General features: G+C 41.2%; 4 protein-coding genes across 4 annotated transcripts; 3 read left to right on the top strand and 1 right to left on the bottom strand.

The window, feature by feature from the left end:
- Positions 1 to 1,384: 1,384 nt before the first annotated feature.
- On the top strand, positions 1,385 to 6,456 carry LOC6493334. Its single transcript, XM_032454413.2, has 8 exons — positions 1,385 to 3,107; positions 3,375 to 3,658; positions 3,864 to 4,020; positions 4,245 to 5,252; positions 5,309 to 5,546; positions 5,605 to 5,767; positions 6,161 to 6,263; positions 6,323 to 6,456. Exons 1-8 carry the CDS (start codon positions 2,469 to 2,471, stop codon positions 6,449 to 6,451), a joined length of 2,721 nt encoding a protein of 906 aa, XP_032310304.1. The 5' UTR covers positions 1,385 to 2,468; the 3' UTR covers positions 6,452 to 6,456.
- A 9,293-nt stretch (positions 6,457 to 15,749) lies between these two features.
- Positions 15,750 to 16,672, top strand: LOC6493335 (probable prefoldin subunit 4). The gene is made up of 2 exons (XM_001957508.4): positions 15,750 to 15,919; positions 16,218 to 16,672. Exons 1-2 carry the CDS (start codon positions 15,875 to 15,877, stop codon positions 16,587 to 16,589), a joined length of 417 nt encoding a protein of 138 aa, XP_001957544.1. The 5' UTR covers positions 15,750 to 15,874; the 3' UTR covers positions 16,590 to 16,672.
- On the bottom strand, positions 16,602 to 17,513 carry LOC6506612 (probable Golgi SNAP receptor complex member 2). Its single transcript, XM_001957509.4, has 2 exons — positions 17,233 to 17,513; positions 16,602 to 17,174 (listed from the first exon to the last, which is right to left on the bottom strand). Exons 1-2 carry the CDS (start codon positions 17,367 to 17,369, stop codon positions 16,658 to 16,660), a joined length of 654 nt encoding a protein of 217 aa, XP_001957545.1. The 5' UTR covers positions 17,370 to 17,513; the 3' UTR covers positions 16,602 to 16,657.
- Positions 17,514 to 17,845: 332 nt separating this feature from the next.
- On the top strand, positions 17,846 to 20,354 carry LOC6493336 (ubiquitin-conjugating enzyme E2 variant 1). Its single transcript, XM_001957510.4, has 4 exons — positions 17,846 to 17,990; positions 18,985 to 19,127; positions 19,602 to 19,727; positions 19,795 to 20,354. The coding sequence occupies exons 1-4, from the start codon at positions 17,963 to 17,965 to the stop codon at positions 19,933 to 19,935; spliced, it is 438 nt and encodes a 145-aa protein (XP_001957546.1). The 5' UTR covers positions 17,846 to 17,962; the 3' UTR covers positions 19,936 to 20,354.
- Positions 20,355 to 20,710: the final 356 nt, after the last annotated feature.

The following is a 20,710-nucleotide window of genomic DNA, read 5'->3' as shown; positions in this document are numbered from 1 at the left end:
AACGAAAACTATAATTTTAAATGTCTACCCTAACCACTTGACAGAAGCGCAAATGTTCAGGAGCCACATTTATCTCCCGGCTTGGCGAAACAACAAATGTCACAGCTGTCTGTCAAGTCAGTTGCTCCAAAATGGAATACATATCCCCAGGACACTGGAACGCAGCTGAAATTTTTCGTCTATGCTTCGTTTCAAGGATACGAGCCTTGCCATGCTTTTTGCCGCTCCGCACTTATTAATATTTTCAACTGAAATTTGTCAGCTTTTTATCACAAGTTGGAGGGAAGTGTCTGAAGAAATCAAGAGCGAAACTTTTTAAAATTGAAAGTGCATAAATGGTATTATTATTTAAAGCTTGAGAAAGGCTTGAGAATAAATGCAGCCTTCGTAATCCCTTTAAAAATTATTTGCTTACTTAACCATTTATTTTAAATCTCATTTAAAATCAGAGTTGGATTCAAATCCCACAATATATGCAAATGGAGCATCTGCATTCATCGCAAAGGTGAGAATTCCGCCTGTTGATTAATGCTTCGTGTCCCAATAATATTCACCGATTGTGTGTGCCTTGAATGGGGAATTAGAAGCCATGACTGATGTCGAAGGGCAGCAGCCATTATCCTTACACTTCTTGCATTGCAATTTCCTATCCTTAGCCGGCGATTTGCATGCTGATCTCATTAGCACAAAACAAGTTCATCTGGTCTCGGGCCGGCTGGAAGTGGCTTCCCTGGAAGCAAGTGCTGCAAGTGCATCATTTGCATGCAAATGTCGTTGGTAGTAGGCCACTTCCCCTCCGAGTGCTCCACGTTCTCTATATCCTTCGTGTCCTTCGAATACCCGTCCGCCGCCTGGTTGGCTGTTCATTTCGCTCTTTGGGTCGCCTTTGTTGTGGTTTTGCCCTGGACTTGGCTTTTGGCTTCAACGAGCCGGAAGGGTGGAAGGTGGAATATGGTAACTGCAAGCCGGCTCTAGGGCTGACTGGGCTCATAAAGCAGAGCCACAGTTGCGACTGCTGTTGACACTTTAGCCAATATTCAGTGCACGCAAAAAAACGGGCCGGGCCGAAAGGATGAGATGGAATGGGGTGTGAGTGGCCTTTATGAAAAGTTTCTTTTAACTGCTGGAAACTTCTTGTTTGGCAATTGTCGGCCCTGTCGTTGTCGGTTTTTATGGACCGGCAAACGTGCTCTTTACCCACTCATTATGGACAGTTTAGTTGCACTTTAAGTCCGGCTCCCCAAATGTGCAATGAATGTGCACATTCTAAATATTTTTGGTTTCCTCAAATCCGCTTTAAAAGCTCTCTCTTTAACCACATACACGAATATTAAATTGAATTACATCTAAAGTGCTTTGCTTTTCTATTTTTTCTTCATTTTTCATTTTTTGATCTTTTTTTTGTTGTTGTTGTTGCAGAAAAACTTTTGCGGCAGAAATTTCTGGGAGGAGAAGCAATCCGCTTACGAAAAGCACTTGCAAAATATTACGCATACGCCCCGTGCGGTGAGCAGTTCAAAGGATTTTTTTCCCAGCCAGCCAACATTTCTGTTTTCCGATGCTGGCTTTGGCTGCCACTTAAAGACCAAATAAATAATTGCAAAGGTGGCTGCTAGAGAGCATCGAATTAAATGCGAGTAAAAAACATGAATGGGAACGGTAGCCCATTAAAGCAATACGCTCCAACGCGTTGTGAAGTACAATTAAGGATTTCAACGAACGCCAAAAGCCATACGCCAAAATATATGTATTGTTCGTCCGGGAAACAATAAATAAAAAAAGGAAGAGAAACCTAAAGGAAGAAAACACAACCTTAACGGCTGCAAGAAGGCAAAGAGTCCTGGGCCCAAGGCCAAGTTGCGGTGGAAAATAAACAAAAATGTAATTTGCGCCACTTAGCAGCCAGCGAATGGACAGTGCCATTAATAATGCCATTTTTCCCGGGTATTACGAGGGCGGCGTGGCACAGATAATAAGGAAATATGACTTTGTACCAGGACCCCCAGCTTAACCGCAAAATTAAACGTAAAATGAAAAAAGTAAAGCCGAAATTGAAGAATTCACTCAAATTCAAGGAGAATTTTGTAATCATCTTTTGGCAACTTCAAATTGGCCTATTTTCTCTCTTAAATTCAAATTTCAATTGTGCTCCTCACATATTTTGGCCAAATCTTTGACTTTGTTCCGTACTCCGGCATGAAAATTCAATTAAGATGATAAAATGTCCACATTTATGACATGGGACGCTCGAATCCGAAGCCCCAAAGGACAGAGGGTGTATGAGTGCGATTGAGACACACTGGGGAAGAGGTGGCTATCCGAGACCCATTCGCATATATCCTTTATGCATATTCATGGGCACGGTCGACGTGGTGGGTTATGAATTATGAAATGTAATGGAACGAAATTGAATAATGACGGCGACCGGTGTCAGTTGACAAGAAAAGTGAAATTCCAATGAGCGATTTATGGTCCAATTTCAATTCAACTTTGACAGCCGCAAAATGTCAAAACCCAAACGAATAAATAATGCATTGGACAAAAGGGATAATAAGTATGACTATATAAAGGCCCGGCCAGAAAAATGTCATCTACACAGCGCAATGTATTTTTGGATACTCTTATTGTTGGCCTCGTCCTGCGTGGGACTCCCGGCGGACCTGGATTTGGATTATGGTGTGGCAGAGCCACAGCGAACCGCCCTCCTCCAGTACAGCTTGATGGTGCAATTCGCCCTGCACCACAAACGCATCCCCCGGCTAACCTACTTCACGTGCCGGAAGCCTCATTCCTCCGGATCAGAACTTCGCGGCGTTTTCGCAGCCAAGAATGCTCAGCTGATTAAGAGCCTCTACCAGAGCGAGCTCTTTGTGCGGATTGTGCAGCTGGATGTCCTGGCACCCAATTCGGGAGGAGGGAGCTCTTCAGGAGCAGGAGGAGGAGGTGCTACACGTGGTCGGGGGCCAAGTGGAGGTTTCAGCCAAACCCCCAGCCAGGCGCAGAGCAATGCCGAGTGGCTGGACAGTGTGCTGCGGATGGAAGCCCTCAGGCAAATTGCGGTCGTGGATCTGGCATGTGGCTCCCTTAGTCGCAGGTTCCTCGAGCTGGTAAGATGAATGATGGAGCACCGAATGAGGTGGGCTTCCATCAGCGGGGCACTCAAAAAAATATATTTAAATATACAAATATTCTAAGCAAATTCCATGCCTTTCTTCAAGAGAAACAGTTCCATTTTTTAATAAAAATAAATCATTTTTAATATAAATGAATCATTACAAATGTTAGCTTTCATTTTTCTCAGTGCCTTTACCCATTGCCCTGTCAGGCTTTTGACAAGTCCGCTTATTAAGTACTCAAGTACAATTATTTCAAAGGCTTCCACCAAGATGCTCTACAGCGAGAAGTTTCACTGGCTATTGATAGAGGATTTGGCCTGGCAAGGAGGCAGGTCTTCTTCATCTTCGGGGAAGGTTCAAAAGGACGGGAGTCAGGACGAGGCAGAGGAGGGTCCTCCAGGACAGCAACTGCAGGCGCCGGGCAATGAAGAGCTGCCCACCATCGAGAGTTTTATGGGGGGCATGAACCTGTATATGAACACCGAACTGACTCTGGCCAAGCGGATGTCAGAGGCAGCCCATTACACTCTATTCGATGTCTGGTGAGAGATTATCTAGAAGCCTATACTTTCCATTTTTCAGTTTCATACTTCTCTTACCATTCATTTGATCAACACTTAACCAAAGAGAGAAGAAGTTCTGACCGAGTTTAGTCAACACATCAACTATAATTTCCAATCTGTTCACTTTCCGTCTGCTAATTCATGCAATCACTTGATCCCGTTTCCCTGGTTACTGCCCGTTTAGGAATCCCGGACTCAACTACGGCGGACACGTCAATCTGACCGAAATTGGCAGCTTCACGCCGTCAGGAGGAATCCAGTTGCACGCCTGGTTTCGAGGCACGTCCACTGTGCGTCGTCGAATGGACATGCAGCATGCGAGAGTCCGCTGCATGGTTGTGGTAAGACATGAGGGGGGCGCAAATGGATTTAACTAGGAGCTAAGGGGGTTCATCACAGATCTCTGTGATTTTTTCTACACTAAAAACAATAAGTGTCTTTTTGTGAAGTCAAATAAGTTTTCTTATTAATCAATAGAGAGAATCCCTTTATTACTTGATTACTTAAACGTTTGTCCTATATTCCCATACATCCTGTTTTGGAAATTGTACTCACTCGAGGACAGGTGACGAACAAAAACATGACAGGCACCCTGATGCACTACCTCACCCACACAGTGTCAGGACACATCGATACGATGAACCGCTTCAACTTCAATCTGCTGATGGCCGTCCGGGACATGTTCAACTGGACCTTCGTCCTGTCGCGGACCACGTCCTGGGGCTACGTCAAAAACGGCAGATTCGACGGGATGATTGGCGCCCTCATTCGCAACGAGACGGACATTGGCGGCGCACCGATATTCTATTGGCTGGAGCGGCACAAGTGGATCGACGTGGCTGGCCGGAGCTGGTCGAGTCGTCCTTGTTTCATTTTCCGTCACCCAAGGAGTACGCAGAAGGATCGTATCGTGTTCCTGCAACCGTTCACCAACGATGTTTGGGTTTTGATTGTGGGCTGTGGTGTTTTGACAGTTTTTATCTTGTGGCTGCTGACCACGATTGAGTGGAAACTGGTGCCACACGATGGGTCGGCGCTGATCAAGCCGAAGGGAGGCGCCCCACCACGTCACCACTACCAGCAAAAGAGTCACCAAGACGAGGTCCAGAATAAGGAGCCACTGAACGCCACATTGGATGCCACACTGCGTCCAATTACGGCAGTCTCTGCGGTAGTTGATGAGGAGAAATCTCCAGAAGCGGACCCCCAACCCATCGATGGAGAAACCCTTTGGCAGCGCTGTTACCAAAAGCTCAACAAATACCTGAAGGATCGAAAGGCCAAGGAAAAGAAGTCCCCGGAACGAGTTGGCCTCTTTCTGGAGTCTGTACTGTTTTTTGTCGGAATCATTTGCCAACAGGGATTGGGTTTCTCCACAAGCTTTGTGTCAGGTCGCTGCATTGTAATTACCAGCTTGCTTTTCTCCTTCTGCATCTATCAGTTCTACTCGGCCAGTATTGTGGGCACTCTCCTGATGGAGAAGCCAAAAACAATTAAAACCTTGAGCGACTTGGTCCATAGCTCCCTCAAAGTGGGCATGGAGGATATACTCTACAACAGGGATTACTTTTTGGTAATTGGAACTCTACTAAAAGAATAAACTATTTTATTGAGTATCATACTAAACAGCATACCAAAGACCCCGTTTCCATGGAACTCTACTCAAAGAAAATCACCAGTGTCCCCACCACCAAGGAAAACGAAGCTGATGAAGACGAGCCTGTGAATGCTGCTGCTCCAACTGCTGATCCTGCCAAGTCCTATCGCGATATTGTTCACAGCCATGAGACGGGGGCCCATGCGAAGGAGAATTCAGTCAGCAATTGGTTAGATCCGGAAACAGGCTTACGTAGAGTGAAACATGAACGTATGTTTTCTTTAAAAAGTAATAAAATATAGTCTTTTTTTTAAGAGCTTGCATTTAGGCTTCGCTTTTCATGTGGATGTGGCAGCTGCTTATAAAATTATTGCCGAAACCTTCAGTGAACAGGACATCTGCGATCTCACTGAGGTCAGCATGTTTCCACCTCAGAAAACAGTCAGCATTATGCAGAAAAACTCACCCATGAGAAAGGTCATCTCATACGGGTAAAAATATAGGAATTATAATCAACTAGGAGCACTTAAAAAACAAATAATGTTCATCTTTTTTCTACTCATGCACACACAAAGTGATTATGATTTAATGATTATGGCTCACTTATGATTCAGAAATATGCCCCCCATTTATTAATTAATATATATATTATTTATGGCTATGTTTTTGCTATTTTGCATCTTTACTCACACATAAATTTTAATATTAATTGGCGCTCATTAAAATGGATAGTTTATTACACAAAAACATAAAACTTATTTAAGCACTTTAACAACCTGCACTTAAAATCAATAAGTTGGCAAAAAAAAGTATACAAATTCATTAGTCATTAGTCTATTGATTTGTTGAATACATTTTCTATAAAAACTATATTTTTTGTTTAGTTTAAGGCGTGTTACTGAAACGGGTATCCTGACTTATCATTTCAATGTTTGGCACTCGAGGAAACCTCCTTGCGTGAAGAAAATCGAGACCTCGGACTTGCATGTGAGTTTTTGAAACCGTTTTAATAAATCCTTGAAATATTAAATTAAATTTTTTTAAAGGTTGATATGGACACTGTGAGTTCCGCTTTATTGATACTGCTTTTCAGCTATGGCATTACAATAATGATTCTAAGCATTGAGATTCTGTACTGTAAGTGGCAGGGTCGCATCATAATCAACTTCAAATAAATTAAAAGTAAAGAACGATTCGAGTTTAAACTTTGACACTTGAACCCAAGTGGAATTAATTGTCGTCGGGGAAGTTTTCAGTTCATTTTGGATTCACGCTTTCCGTTTCATTAGCTCGCCACAAAGGATAAATTCGATTTTCTCACAGACGACACTGCGAATGTGTCGAAAGGTAAAAGTTTAATTAAATTAATCTGGCTGAGCAGCAAATCAAAGGGAAAAAGATTCAGGCGAAATTAAATTATTCAGTTTAAACTTTTTTTCCTGGGATTAATTAGTTTCTCCATGTAATCGGATTCTAAAATGGGAAATATCTCTTCCTCTAAAATTTTAGGCAATCCCGTCAACACATAATACTGCAAGATGACCAAATTAGTTTAATTTTTTTTTTCCTTTCGGGCTCTGGAAAATGGCCTGGAGTGAGTCAATTTTAGCCACAAACGAACTACAAAATATCCATTAAGATAACAAGTTTCTCAGTAGTTGTAACACACAGTTTTCCCTCCCCCTATAGCCCTCATATTTTTTTCCTCCTTAACCAAAGTATCCTTTCCTCTTCGGAGGAGAAAAAGGCTTCTTGTCAGCACTACTGCTCTCACAAAAGTTCTCGTCCTCGTCCTGTGTTATTTTGGCTATTTGCCAAAGTGCCGCTCTTAGGCATTTCTTTTCCTCTCCTTCCTCTTTATTTGTTTGTTAAATTTGAAAGGACTGGTACTTCCTTTTCCCGAGGTTCCGAGGTTCTAGGCTGAAAAGCCGCAACAAGCTGCCGGGCGGCTTGGCTGCCAGCTTGCCAGTCGAGGGAAATCAATTACGAGTCGTGAAAATCTGTACTGCGGCCCCCAACATGCTGTCGCCTTCCTCTACCTCGGAAAAGTTGTCAACATTTTCATTTAATGTCCTTGCTCATTAGTGACCCAGGGCTAGGATGTTAGATGTACCCGCAACCGAAACAAAAAAAAAGTAGTGTCGGTTTTGGGGCATGGTGAGGGAGAAATGGTAAATGTTTCGGAGAATCGACGAAAAACTGAAAACCGGGTTTAGCCGAGAACATGGCTGATTGAAAAAGTTTCACAGACATATGGGTACTGCTTCGGTGAGCTTTAGTTTGGGCTCTGAGCTCGGCTTAATCCCATACAGTTTGGTTATTTATCTACGCGCCAGAAGATGCAATTTGGATGCCTCACTTCCTCGACTGTGACAATTAAATTGTTTTGGCTTTGTTTGAGCGGCAAATTGTGCAACAAAACTTTGGCGGTTGCCAAGAAAAATAAACAACGAAAAGAAAGTGCTGGGCTGCTGTAGCGAGTAGCAAGGACCAAGGACCTGCAGGAGCCGCGGCATAATTAACAAAAGCGCTCAGCAAGGCGAGTAATTTGGCCCGCTTTGTCAGCGTGCAGTTACACTGTAAGAAATATTTTAGCATTCTTATGATAGCTTATCAAGTTCTTTATGTAACTCAGTAAGTTTTTACCTCAGTGTTGTAGTAAAATAATGCTCTTTCCTTAAACTAGGGGCTTGGCCAGAACCAAAAAGTTTCCTCGCAAAGCCAAACTAAAGCAGTTTCCCCAAAAGACGACGCCGTGCGAGATCGGGTCGAGATTGGACAGCAAAATTGGTAGCAGGGTAGATGGAAGTGCCAAGCATATGCTTTGGGGCTTGTGTCAAAGTGTGAAAAACTTTATGGGTCTTAATTAAATTTTATATACAGCGGAGGGAAGGAATTATGCACCAAAATATTGCAACAGCTCCCGCCGAGATCCGTCCCTCCACCTTCTCTTTGAAGGCAACTTTTCAAAAGTGACAGCTGCAATGGCAGCTGGGGGGGCCACAACGATGACGGAGGTCCTGCCACGACTTGACTTTAAGCCAACCAATTAGTGCAAACTTAGGGGATAATTGAGTGCCTGATTATCAAGCTTATGCTACCCTCAAGTGCTATAATTTCTATCACAAAGATAGGTAGAAATATTCAATTTATTTAAAAAATCTCCCAGTTCTATGTCACTTTCGATTCCAGCAAAATACACACAAGTCTCTCATTAAATTCTCCATTTAATTCAATTATCTTGTACTTTTATTTCATGTACAATATTTGCCTCGGCTAATTAACTTTCTTCGTTTGCCAAATGAAGCTAACAAATTGGGACAAAATTCGAGTTATTTCTGGCAGCTCATTATCATTCCGAGCATAACCGACAAAATGTGGGTGACACATATGTATGTGGGCATTGGGAGGAGTGGCAGGAACCTGGCTGAGAAAATCCTGGCACGTGGCCTAATTCAAGTACCACAGCTCAGATTGTTTCTGAAAAGATTTCATTACATATTCGAAAAAAAGACAAAATAAAAACACAACACTATTAAATAAAGCTGTGTAGCAAAAGTGTAAATATAAAACGAAATATAAAACTACTGATCAACAAACAATTACATGGGCTTAATTAATATTGAGACCCATGGACGATAAATTATTCCAGGACATGCCCGGTCATAATTGCGGTCCATTCAGAGTTCATATGTAATTTAATGTTTTTGCAATTGTTTTGTCTGTGATTCATTTCGGTTGCAAGTTGCAACTAATTCCCCAAACAAGATGTAAACTTTAATGACATTTTGCTGCTGTTGGCCTTTTTTTTATCATTTTCGATTTGTTCGTTTGTGTTGGCCTTCATAATAGTTGAAAAGTGTAATTTATGATTATTTTTTTTGCTGTGCCAGCGGTTTGGCCAGTTGCCAAGTACTTTTTTATCCATAGCAGATTGCAGATAAAAAGCGTAAATAAATGTACAAATGCATTAGAAGCCCATACAATTAAAGGGATGATAAATATATCTAGGTAGAGAAAGTCTGTAAATAGTATTTAAATAAATGTAAATCACTCTTTTTCGCAATTGGAAACTTTTAGACGGAAGTCACATGCAGATAAAGGAACATAAACATGGAACATCATTAATACGTATTATTTACATTTCACAAAAGTTTAAAATCGATCAATTGTCGTTTATTCGCTTTCCAATTGCGTCTTTTCATCTGTGAAAGTTTCTCCGTCTGAGAAATTTTTCTTTCCCTGAATTTCCTTTTTTTTCTGCACAATTTTCTGTCTAGCCGATGGCACCGGAAGTTGCCCAAGCAGCAGCAAACCGGAAAGAAAAGAAATAGAAGAAAATCGAAAGTTTTGATTTATAATCGAACAAGTTTAGAGCTGCCTTCAATTCAGTGAAGTCTCGAAGTTCCTTCGTCTTGTCTATTATCTGGAAATTGGTCTGACTTGGCTTAAAAAAAGGATACTTTTTGTTGGGCCTTTGTACTTTTAATTTATTTACAATATCCGGTGTGTATCAGGTGTTAAGCCGACATCCTATTTAAATGATCTGACAATAGCCTGCCTCAACCAATAAATTTCAATTAAAATGTCAACAATTTGCGCGGTAGAAACAATATCTCACGTTCTGAATATTTTGTCAGCCAAGTTAGATCCTGGTTACATAAATATGCATTGGCCAAAGAGGATTTATGGCTGGTATTTGCTTATTGACAGCTGGGAAAGTGAGCGTGACATGATGGAAAGTAATCTAATGGAGAGGATAGACCAGCTGACTCAGGTAATTCATCATAAATATGCTGTTCGGATACACCCACGCACCTGTGGCTGTCGTCGCTGGAAGTCATCAATCTTCCCAAAAGGGAACTTGACTTCCCCTTTCTCCCCGGAGGTCCTTTTCTCAAGCGCGGGAGTTGAAAATAAAATAAATTGTATTGCATAGGAAGCCTTCAGTTTTCATTTCAAGTTGATAATTGTTCCTGTATTTACCTTTTATTTAAAATAATTTATTTCAAGCTTTTTTGAAGCAAACAAACAAATAAAACTCAGTTCAGAATGTCGGTCAAGGTCACTATTAAATTTGAATTAATTTAATAGCAATTTGGTAGAAAACCGCAAACCTTTTGCCGCCATCAAAGAAGTTTTAATCCTGCCTAAAAATTCAGAGGCTTTTTCTTCTTGAAAGTTTATATTTTGTGGACCGCCTCTGGGGAAACGTTTTAGGGATTTAAAAAAAATAAAAAAAGAAGGGGGAGACTGCGTTTTGTCGGCCTTTGCGCATAAAATAACATGCAAAAGGAAGCTGTCACTGTGACGACCGAGCACTTTTGATAAGCCGCACAAAGGCAGCAATGGGGCTAAGAGGGGCCAGCGACCGGCTTCCAACCAAAAAAAAAAAAAGGGAGAAATAGAAATAGCGAATCCCAACATTTCCCGAAATCGAAAAGCGCTTAAGGGGTCAGGGGCAGGGACAGGGCAGGGCCTCCTTTTGGTTGATGAGTGCGTTCCCTTGATTGCCGGGCCCTGACTTTGGTCCTGCATCCCTTTTCGCGTCCTGATCCCCGTCGCCGGCCAACTTGAAACGAGACTTAATGACACAAAGCGCACTAATTCAGTGGCCCACTCCATCTGCACTCCACTTGCCACTCAACTTCCTCTCTGGATCTTTATTTCCCCCGACAAGCGAATTATTGTAATCCACTTGAAATTGAATCGGAGCACAGGGAAAAAACGAAGGAAATTGATGCACAAAATGCACTGAGTGCAATTATCGGGGATTTCTTGGTTTGTTGAATGGCTGAAGATCTTGTAAATCACAGTATTGACAGGAATTGCCATTCAAATTGAAGGGAATAAGGAAAATTTTTGACAAGGGAATATAGACTTTCTTAAATTGTATTTGATAAACTTGATTTGCTTAAATGGGTAGGTCTTGAAGGACTATAAATTAAAATAGATTCAAAACTTAACAAGTGTCTAAAAAGTCACGAAAATGCCATTTCATAAAATGTGCAATAAAAAGTATTATGTCTACATTAAGAGATACAATATTCAAATAAAAAGAAAGGCGGCCCTAAACTTTTGCCAACTCCTCTGAATGCGACTCGTGGGCATTGGGGAGATACTTGGGGAGTCAAAAAACTGGCCAAGGATACAAGTCTGAGCCAAGCACTCAGGATATGAATCTTAAGAGATGATGACAGCAACGAGGAGGACTCGTTGACCACCAATGGGAATACTAAATTCGAAATGGAAAACAAAAGCTGAAAATACGGAATGATAATTCCACGATTATATTGTGCTTTTGGCAAAAGTTTTTGTGTTTTTCGGGAGATGAGTGGGAAAACAGAGCCGAGCAAATATTGTTGAAGGGACAATATTTGTCTTCTGCCTACGCTTAACACGTATACGCCCCCATGGTAATTGCTGCATAATAAACAAGTCCGATTCCCAGCCAGTATAGCTGGTAGCTGCTGGCACTCGTCTTCCTTTTGTTATTTGCATTGTCATTTGTTGAACAAAAGCCTTCTGTTCCTGCCTGTGGGTTTAACTAATAAATACAACACAACGACGTCAAAAACTACGGCCAAATGGAGAGATGGAGGGCGGTGACCAAATGCATATACCGATTGTCACATTCCAGGCAAATGGTCCATGTTAAGTCAACAATAAACCAATCCAATGGCCAAATTGAATGTAATTTCGGATCGAATATTAAGTGTATTCAGTCTCTAACAAAGTGAATACAGAAAACTTAATTGATGATGATATAAAGCAATCACCTTCCTAACAAAAAATGGGTTTTAATGAAATTGAAAATGTTACAACATAGTCTTTTAATTGAGATTTATTTAGAATAAATTCTTTTTCGTAAAAAGCTTAATATTTCATGAATTCTTAATGCACTTTCGGAGTAAGTTCATTGAGAATATTTTCCGCATTGATTTAGACGCGACGACCTTTGGCGCAGTCTTTCGAAATTGCCCAAAATTACTGGCACGTAAAACAATAAATTTTCATCATATCCTAGCCCTATCCCGACTCCCACACACGTGCCACGCCTGCAGTCCACAGCCCACAGCCCACGCCTTTCGTCCTGCAGGCCACGTGTAAAGTGCAAAATTGCAGCATCAGCGAAATGGACCAAGTCGAGAGACATCGTAACAAACTCAGAGATAGGATAGAGTTGGGGTTAAAGGGTTACAGGTTTACAGAGTTAGGGGAGATGAGAATGGGCCGTCGTACGGGAAATTGGGAAATGGGCGTGGCTGGCTAAAGATTACCGTTATTTGTATGCAAAGCAGCAGAAGGCCAAAACCAGCAGCAACAAACACAGCCGGGCCCGGACCACTGCAGGCCACAGTCGGCGTCAGAGCTGCCATTCAAAGTCATCCTGGGATGGCAGGAGAACCCTGGTGGATGGGTCAGATGGACCTATGAGGCAGTGCCGTGGCAGCAGCAGGAAGCGGGCAACACAACGAGGAACGTGTTTCAATTTTTATGACATTTCAATGCAGTTTATGTCAGCGAAACGGGTTCAAAATGGCCAGTGGAGAGGCAACATCGAAAAGCTCGTTACAATTTTGACAATTCAAATTTACCCGAAGGCAAAATATATATACATATATGCACATTTTCCTTGCATGTATCTCAACATATTTCTGAACAGTTTGTCACAATTCAATTGAATTGTAAAATGATCAAAAAAAAAATAAAACAAAACTTGAAGGCAAAGGCTTGTGGTGGAAAAAAATAGAAGAAACAAAGCGCATATACCGTGTTTTTGGCCAAAGTTCAAGCTGGGTGAATTCCTTTTATTTGCATTTCAAAGGAACTGCGATGAGTTTCGCCTAGAACACGCTCATTATTTATGAATTGAACAACCTGGACGAAAGGACGAGTGAGAGTAAGAGTGAGAAGAAGTCCTGGCAGCCATGTTTTATTTATGAGACGTCAGCAGGTAGCCCCTTTCTGTTTTTAAGCAGCTCCTTTTGTGTGGTTTCTCATGAACATTCGTTGGCTGCTCACCTAATGTCTGGGTATTACCAACAGAACCGAGCAGTCTTTAATTAACCAATAATTTATACCATTTTTAGGAAATAAAGAACAAAGAAATAAAGATCTGGAAATATATTTTCTATTATTTATTTAAACAAAATTCCATCATATAGCAGGTGTCTATTTCCAGCCTAATTTCGGCTAAATCAGACCTCGTATTCGATAAACTATAACATCATACGCTCATTAAAAGGACATTAGGCGAGCGAGTAACAAATGTCGCTGCCGGCACTTACCCTATCAGTCATCAGGTTAATCATATATGAGTGCCTCCGATTATTATTCATTTTCGTCCTGTATATAGCACCTGTCGCATTGCCGAAAACAAAACTGAAATTGTGCCTCATCAGGAGGTGGAATTTAAGTGGGGCCATAAATCCTTTTTGAGCCTCTCATCAGAGACTCCAACTGGAGAGACTCTCCACAGGCACGTGACTCTCATATACAGATATAAATATGTTGGACATATACTTGGGTACAACGGGGGGCAGATCTTGAGGCGGTTGCTGACTTGATAAATTAACGCATTAAAGCTATAGTCGAGCCTTGTTGCCATCGTGGGAAGAGGCTTCATGTCTCGCTGCTTTTAATAACGCAAATTGCAATCGAATCCGAAAAATAAAGAGAAACGAAAACGGAATGCGAAATGAGAATCCCGAGAAGTTAACTCAATTTTCCGGAGCGGTTACTATTTTTTTTTATTTTTTGAGGGGGAGTGAGGTAAGACCATCTTAAAGCATGCGTATTTAATCAGGAAGTCCTATTAAACATTAATCATTGCCGTAGGAGACACACAGCGGATATAAAAGGTAATTGCCAGGAAAAATATATGAAGGAGATCTTAAAGTAGATTTCTTTAAATTTTTAGTCAGAAAAAAACATACTTAATGAAGATCTCAGCAATACGATTCTGAAAAAAAGGGAAAGCTACAGGAGAACCCGCATCTGCCACCTGGTTTAGTGGGAAATTGATTGACATCCATGTCTTTTGATTTCCCTGGTGTGGAAACAGCATCCATCCACGCACAGGACAAGAATGAGACGAGTCCTTTTTAGCATACCTTCAGGCCGTATGTGTGGCACTCGATGTGGGCTTCGTTTGATTCGAAAGTGGGTCAAAGCTCCACGGGGAAATAGTTCAATGGGATAAACAGGAACAAGGATTACAGTTTTTTTTTTTAAGATTTTTAAGCTGCAAGGACTTTATTTTAAGTTCGTGACTTAATTGGGAACAGACATGTCTGGATTAATTCGTAAAATTTTCCACAAAGAAACAAAACAACAAACTTGTTGCTGAAAACCATCAGCTGCAATATGCAAATTTAATAAATTGGGCTTCTATTTGCAGCAGTATCCGGAAATTGCACATCCTTTTTGTATTGCTAATATTTGCCTAAACCTGAAATGATTCCTATTTGTAAAATGACAATGCCCGAAGGGATTTTCAGTGGCCCGGCAAAGGCAAAGCCGAAAACCAGTCGTTTGCAGGATGCGCCCACCCACTCTCCTGGTTTATCCTGGTCTTTTGCACCCACTTAATGGATAATGTTAAGTTCCGTCTAATTGCATTTGCATATTTTGATAATATTCCGAGAGGGGAAATGACAGTGGAAAATGCATTCTCCATCCGAGACGCTCCTTTTAATGCGGATGAAATCGTGGAATTCTCAAAGGACGAAGGCGAAAGGACGATGGCAGAGGAAGAGCCAGCGGAAAAGGAAATTCCTAAGCTGTCGATGGAAATTTAATTGCATCGAGCGAAGAAATCCCATTTAATTACGCCGATTAACAGAAATTATTTATTAGTTTTTGCTTAATTTGTGACATGTGCAAACAATTAGTGATTTAATCGAATAACCAAGAGGAAGCAAAAAATACAATATCGACTAATTAGCTCTGCGGTGGGCTTAATTCGTTGTGAGCCCATAAAAAAAATATAACATCCTGTAAATAAAAGAGAAGGATGTATTATTTTATTTTTTCTTTTCCATTTTTCTGATACGTATTTCTTTTTAACTTTATTTTAAATCTAATGTAGACTTTTTAGTTTAAAAATTGTGTTTAAGGTGGAAAAAAAGTATTCAAGTTAATATTAAAGTTTAGAATTATAAAATGAAACTACATTTTAAACTTATTTATTCTTCATTTAATTAAAATTTAATTTTTATACTTATTCATGTTGGCGCTTTTATAGCGCCATCTAGTGAACATATCCGAAACCTGTGTTCATAAATTCCTCCAAAAACAAATAAAGCCATATCTTCAAACCTTAAAAATTTGTTACTTTAAGGACATTAATTATTCTTAAGATATTTATATTTAAAATTCTTATTTATTAAACTATTTGATTTTTGAATAAAAAATACTCTCCTCTGCTAAAGCTAACAGAACCCTGTTAAATAACATGTCTTACCGCGTAGTCGGCTGTCTAATGTCTTTTCCAACACTTAAACTAAAGCAAATAAAAATTTCGGCAACCAAAACAGCAACTGTTTGGAAAATCTAGTTATTTATTAATAAAATATACCACAAATTCCGAGAAAATGGCAGCAAAGGTCGCTAGCGGTGCAAACAAAGTATTTCAAAATGTAAGTTGAGAGTGAATCATGCCCGGACAGCTGATACACATAAAGTAACCTCAATTCGAAGCCAATCATCCGGTGGTTATTAAAAAATGTGCCTATCCCAGATCAAAGGAGCCTTTTTGAAATCCAAACTCAGAATGTTATCGAGAAAAGGTAACCAGGCGGAACCTTCTCCTCACTTGCAAACTCTGTAACATAGGAGGCTGTGAGTCATTCTGACTACTCTGGAGTTTCCTGAACCATTAGAGCAAGAAAATCAATAGGAGCCTGAACTAAAATGCCTTTAATTTCGTTTTTCCAGCACGATGATGTCCACATCTCCTTCGAGGACCAGCAGCGCATAAATCGCTTTGCCAAGCACAATGCCCGCATGGACGACTTCAAGGCAGAGCTGGAAATGAAGCGCAATGAGCTCAAGTGCGTGGAGGAGGCTCTCGATGAGATCGAGCTGTTCGACGAGGAAGACGACATTCCGTTCCTGGTGGGCGAGGTTTTCCTTTCGCACAAACTCGGTGCTACGCAAAAGCTTCTGGGAGAGACCAAAGAGGAAGTCCTCAAGGAAATCGCTGCCATTGAGGCGAAGGCCAAGGTTATCAAAGCGGAGATGGACGAGCTGAAGGCCCATTTGTACCAGCGTTTCGGCAGCAACATCTCCCTGGAGAGCGACGACTAGATCGACTGTGCATTTTACATTTTACAAAATAGAGTACATTTAATTTAAACTCGATTAAACCACAGAGCTTAGAGCACTAAAAAGTAGTATATAATGAGGCTGATAATCAACAGAGTGCCTATGCATCCACCGACAAATATTTTTCGATCTTCGACCAGGCGCCGTTCTATTAACTTCATCGTGTGATTGGACAGACCCAGAGTGCTGCCGATGGCCTGGATTCGTTTATGCGCTCCGCCTAGTGTCATTCTCTGCGAGATGAGGCTTTCGAGAATACCGCTACCGGAGGCAATCATGTCGTCCACGCCCCGATGGGCATTACCTAGCTGGGAGTGATGTTGCAGCTCGTAGTCCAATTGCAGGCAGGTGTCCTCTGGCTGGGAACTGTTGGCCGTGAATCTGTGGTTGAGCAGTTGCTCCCTGTCGGAGAGCTCCTGCACCCTTCGCTGACGGCGCTCTCTGGCTGTTTGCAGGGAGTTCTGCAGATGTCTCAGATCGTATTTAAGCTGGTCTACTCGAAGTTTCGAGCTCGGTCGCTGGGACGTGGGCACCTTAAAGAGCAGGACATCCAAACGGTCGCAGTTGCTAAAAACGAAAGCTAAATTAGGATATTTAATGGGAAAAATTGAATAAGGAAACCCACGAATTTGCTTGGGTAATCTTCACTTGGATCCCACTTTCCACGTCAAGGGATTCCTGGGGGCTGAGCTGGCTCAACCGCTGAAAGTCTCGCTCGATTTCCTTGACCGCATTATTGGTTTGGTGGTACAGGCTCTCCATAGTGGCGGCGGTATCAGTTCTTCATTCCTCGGGAGCTGCTTGGGACGACAATTAAATATTTAATTGCTCTTATTGGATGTTTAAAAAGCTGACGCGGTGCATTTCACAGAATTATGTTATAATAACAGAGGGGTTAACAGCGCAGCTGTCAGGCAATACGGTATTTTAGTAGGACCAGATTTAATAAGTAAAATACTGAAGGGAGGAATAGAGTTTGAAAACAAGTTTTTTTGTTTTAATTTTGAATAATAAATATGATTTCATTTGTTTTCTACAAATACAGCAACAAACTACATATGTTATTTATCGTAATTTAGCATCACTCCCCAATTTAGAAAGTAAAAATTAGCAGAGTAGGAAAACCTATGAAGTATAAGAAGAATAAAACAAATAAATTCAAAATCTATGACTGAACTGTGATTTACAAAAAATACCAACAATTTGAAGGAGTGTCTTCTCTGCCAGAAGACAATGGAACTTGTTGAAGTGGAACGTGGAACTCCAACAAAATAGTATGACCGTGATTGGTTTTAAGGAAATAAAGACATCGGCGGACTGTTTGCAGAAACTGGCAACTCTAGCAAAAAACCACAATGGCGAATACATCGAGTGCCGGCGTTGGTAAGAATAAATTTGATAAATTAACTATTTGGCAGCGAATTAACACCATGTCCTCTGGCCTGGAAGCAAGGCCTGCCATCAATCAGTAATTCCCGCTTGCCGGCGCACTTTTTCTCCCGAAAATGGCCTGGAAATGTGGTCGCGGCCTCTGTGCTCTTGTGTGTGTGCAAATGGGGAAAAGAGGAAGGCAAAAAAGCAAGGGCGAAAACGAAAGCCGATAAAAGCGAGCGAGCAAATGAATATTTTTGCAGGCGGGCCACGCCACTTCTTTTTCCGATTGGGGAAAAACTCCGCCGCTGCAATTGCAGCAATTCCGCCCCGTGACTTGACACTTTCGGCAGTCGGTCCGCCCTCCCGCTCCACCCCCTCTGGGTCCGTTCGCTTTCTTCCCTACCCTCCCTGCCTCCCAAAACCTCTTCCTTCCTTTTAACTTGTATTTGAGTGAGTTTTTTTTTTCCATGTACACTTGGGCTTTGCGTGCGTTTTTCAAACTGTTTCTTTTCTAATTAAATTAGCTGCAAATTTCATTTGCTGGGATTGTTTTTGCAAATGCAGAATTTATGTATGATGCCCTTCCCTCCCGCCATCCAGCCAGCCAGCGCACACACTGTCCGTCTGTCATTCGCCGCCTGCGTTATGATTTATTCTCTATTCTTTGCTTTAGTTCAGTTTTTTTTTCCTTTCCTCGCCAAGCACACGAAAATGCGTGCAAAGTCACACGGCGAAAACAAAAACAACACCAGACGCAGAGAGCAAACAACAACAACAACGCGCACCCATATGACCCCACACAGAGAAAAATAAATACTTAGTCGTCATGATTTTGATATTTTTGATAAAAAACATTTGGCTAGTATCTATATTTCTTAAGAGAAAGATATAAAAATGACCGAAATTAAACAGAATTTAGAGATATTTCTTCGCAGTGTATCCGAAAACCTATAAAGGTAAAGTACTCATCAATCTATCACCTTCTTATTTTGCCATTTTGCAGTGGTGCCACGAAATTTCCGCTTACTGGAGGAGCTGGATCAGGGCCAAAAGGGCGTGGGCGATGGCACCATATCGTGGGGCTTGGAGAACGACGATGACATGACGCTCACCTACTGGATCGGCATGATCATTGGTCCGCCAAGAGTAAGTATCCACTTCGACTGAAAGAGGTTCTTTTTTTCCCATCCTACGTCACCAGATAAGCTTGAATTATCAGTATTTTCGGTAGGATTATTGAAGTTCTATCACCCGGGGGTTGCGTAAACCCAAAGCTATCATATTTTAGGGTTTTATGGGTCTGGAATTGTGGGTTTTCTTTCAAAATTGTTAGCTTAGATAATCAGGCACTTTATAATTCAATAAAAACGAAGATCTTTAAGAGAATAAATTACTTTAAAGGAAATCTAAAATGCAAACTAAATTTGCATTTGTTTTCGCTTAGTCTAGGAATGTTGCGCGCGCCGCCGAATGAATCATTGAAGAGTATAGGAAGGAGGCCCGGGACCTCCCCAGCCCGGATTTAGTTGCAGTAACTTGGCCAGCCAGTCAGAGGGGGCTGGGCTGGCTGAATCATCAAGCGCTTCATTAATTTCTAATTGCCAACTCTCGTACTTGCAGACACCATTCGAGAATCGAATGTATTCGCTAAAGATCGAATGCGGTGAGCGCTATCCAGATGAGCCGCCAACGCTCAGGTTTTTAACTAAAGTAAATATTAATTGCATTAATCAGAACAATGGCGTGGTGAGTACAAATGGTGGAAACTGTATGGATTCCGAGGGACTAAACATCACTTGTCCAATCCCAACAGGTTGATCATAGATCAGTGCCAATGTTGGCCAGATGGAGTCGTGAGTATACTATAAAAACGATGCTGCAGGAAATTCGTAGGATTATGACCATGAAAGAGAACCTGAAGCTGGCACAGCCACCAGAAGGAAGCTGTTTTTAGTCGACAACATCCATTAGTAACAACAACAACAACAACAGCAACCACAGAGCTAGGAGCAGCGGCAATCGCAACGAACAAGATAAACCAAATCATCTGTATCTGTATCTGTCCAAGACCAAGATCCGCCAACCTGCTGATGGCTGCTGGCGGATGATCGTTTTGCTGTAGCTGCTCCTGCCAAGGATTTTGATGAACGTAATAGGAGATTGATAAGATCGAGTGCGGTTATTGTGGAAAGAACAACAACCAAATGCAAGCTATATACTATAAGTAACACTGGAACAGCCGCTAAATGCGAAATGCGTCCCTTCCGTCATGAAAACTATGTCATCGCGTTTGGTTACTTTACTCTACTTCACCCAACAAAACAACCTTCTTAAATAAGAAATAAAACAACAGCGAGAGAAATGCCTACGAAAGATATGCGAAATTTTTAATTTTTTCTAATCACTTGCAACAAATGAAGCAAAAAAATGTAATAATCGAAAAGCAAACAAAACAAAGCATGAAAATGAGAATGATTCTAGAGTTCTTTGAAAAGAGAAGCGTAATTATTGTTTTTGCCTAAACTAAAAATTTATTAATTATATACATAAAAAACAAAATATATATTAATTTAAATAAAAAAAAAAACAAACAAAATGTGGGAGAGAATTTTTGTACGCGGCACGCCAGTTTGAAGCGATTTCTTAGTTGATTCTTCTTGTTTTCGATATCTTCCTCCCGAATGCCAGGACAAGGGACGCGACTTAAAATATACAACCGTGAAGAGTAT

The sequence above is a fragment of the Drosophila ananassae genome, chromosome 2R, assembly GCF_017639315.1.
Source record: "Drosophila ananassae strain 14024-0371.13 chromosome 2R, ASM1763931v2, whole genome shotgun sequence".
NCBI lineage: Eukaryota > Metazoa > Arthropoda > Insecta > Diptera > Drosophilidae > Drosophila > Drosophila ananassae.
Note: the sequence above shows the minus strand (reverse complement) of the source record. Positions and strands in the feature narration are given on the sequence as shown.

What these genes read in the sequence shown, in the direction of transcription:
- LOC6493334 (XM_032454413.2), top strand. Translation starts at nt 2,469, where the DNA reads ATGGTCCAATTTCAATTCAACTTTGACAGCCGCAAAATGTCAAAACCC. An exon ending in TACACTCTATTCGATGTCTG is followed by an intron (nt 3,659 to 3,863) that starts GTGAGAGATTAT and finishes CTGCCCGTTTAG; the next exon opens with GAATCCCGGACTCAACTACG. An exon ending in AGAAAGGTCATCTCATACGG is followed by an intron (nt 5,768 to 6,160) that starts GTAAAAATATAG and finishes TTTTTTGTTTAG; the next exon opens with TTTAAGGCGTGTTACTGAAA.
- LOC6493335 (XM_001957508.4), top strand. Translation starts at nt 15,875, where the DNA reads ATGGCAGCAAAGGTCGCTAGCGGTGCAAACAAAGTATTTCAAAAT. An exon ending in CAAACAAAGTATTTCAAAAT is followed by an intron (nt 15,920 to 16,217) that starts GTAAGTTGAGAG and finishes TCGTTTTTCCAG; the next exon opens with CACGATGATGTCCACATCTC.
- LOC6506612 (XM_001957509.4), bottom strand. Translation starts at nt 17,369, where the DNA reads ATGGAGAGCCTGTACCACCAAACCAATAATGCGGTCAAGGAAATCGAG. An exon ending in AAGATTACCCAAGCAAATTC is followed by an intron (nt 17,175 to 17,232) that starts GTGGGTTTCCTT and finishes TTTCGTTTTTAG; the next exon opens with CAACTGCGACCGTTTGGATG.
- LOC6493336 (XM_001957510.4), top strand. Translation starts at nt 17,963, where the DNA reads ATGGCGAATACATCGAGTGCCGGCGTTG. An exon ending in TACATCGAGTGCCGGCGTTG is followed by an intron (nt 17,991 to 18,984) that starts GTAAGAATAAAT and finishes GCCATTTTGCAG; the next exon opens with TGGTGCCACGAAATTTCCGC. An exon ending in TTAATCAGAACAATGGCGTG is followed by an intron (nt 19,728 to 19,794) that starts GTGAGTACAAAT and finishes CAATCCCAACAG; the next exon opens with GTTGATCATAGATCAGTGCC.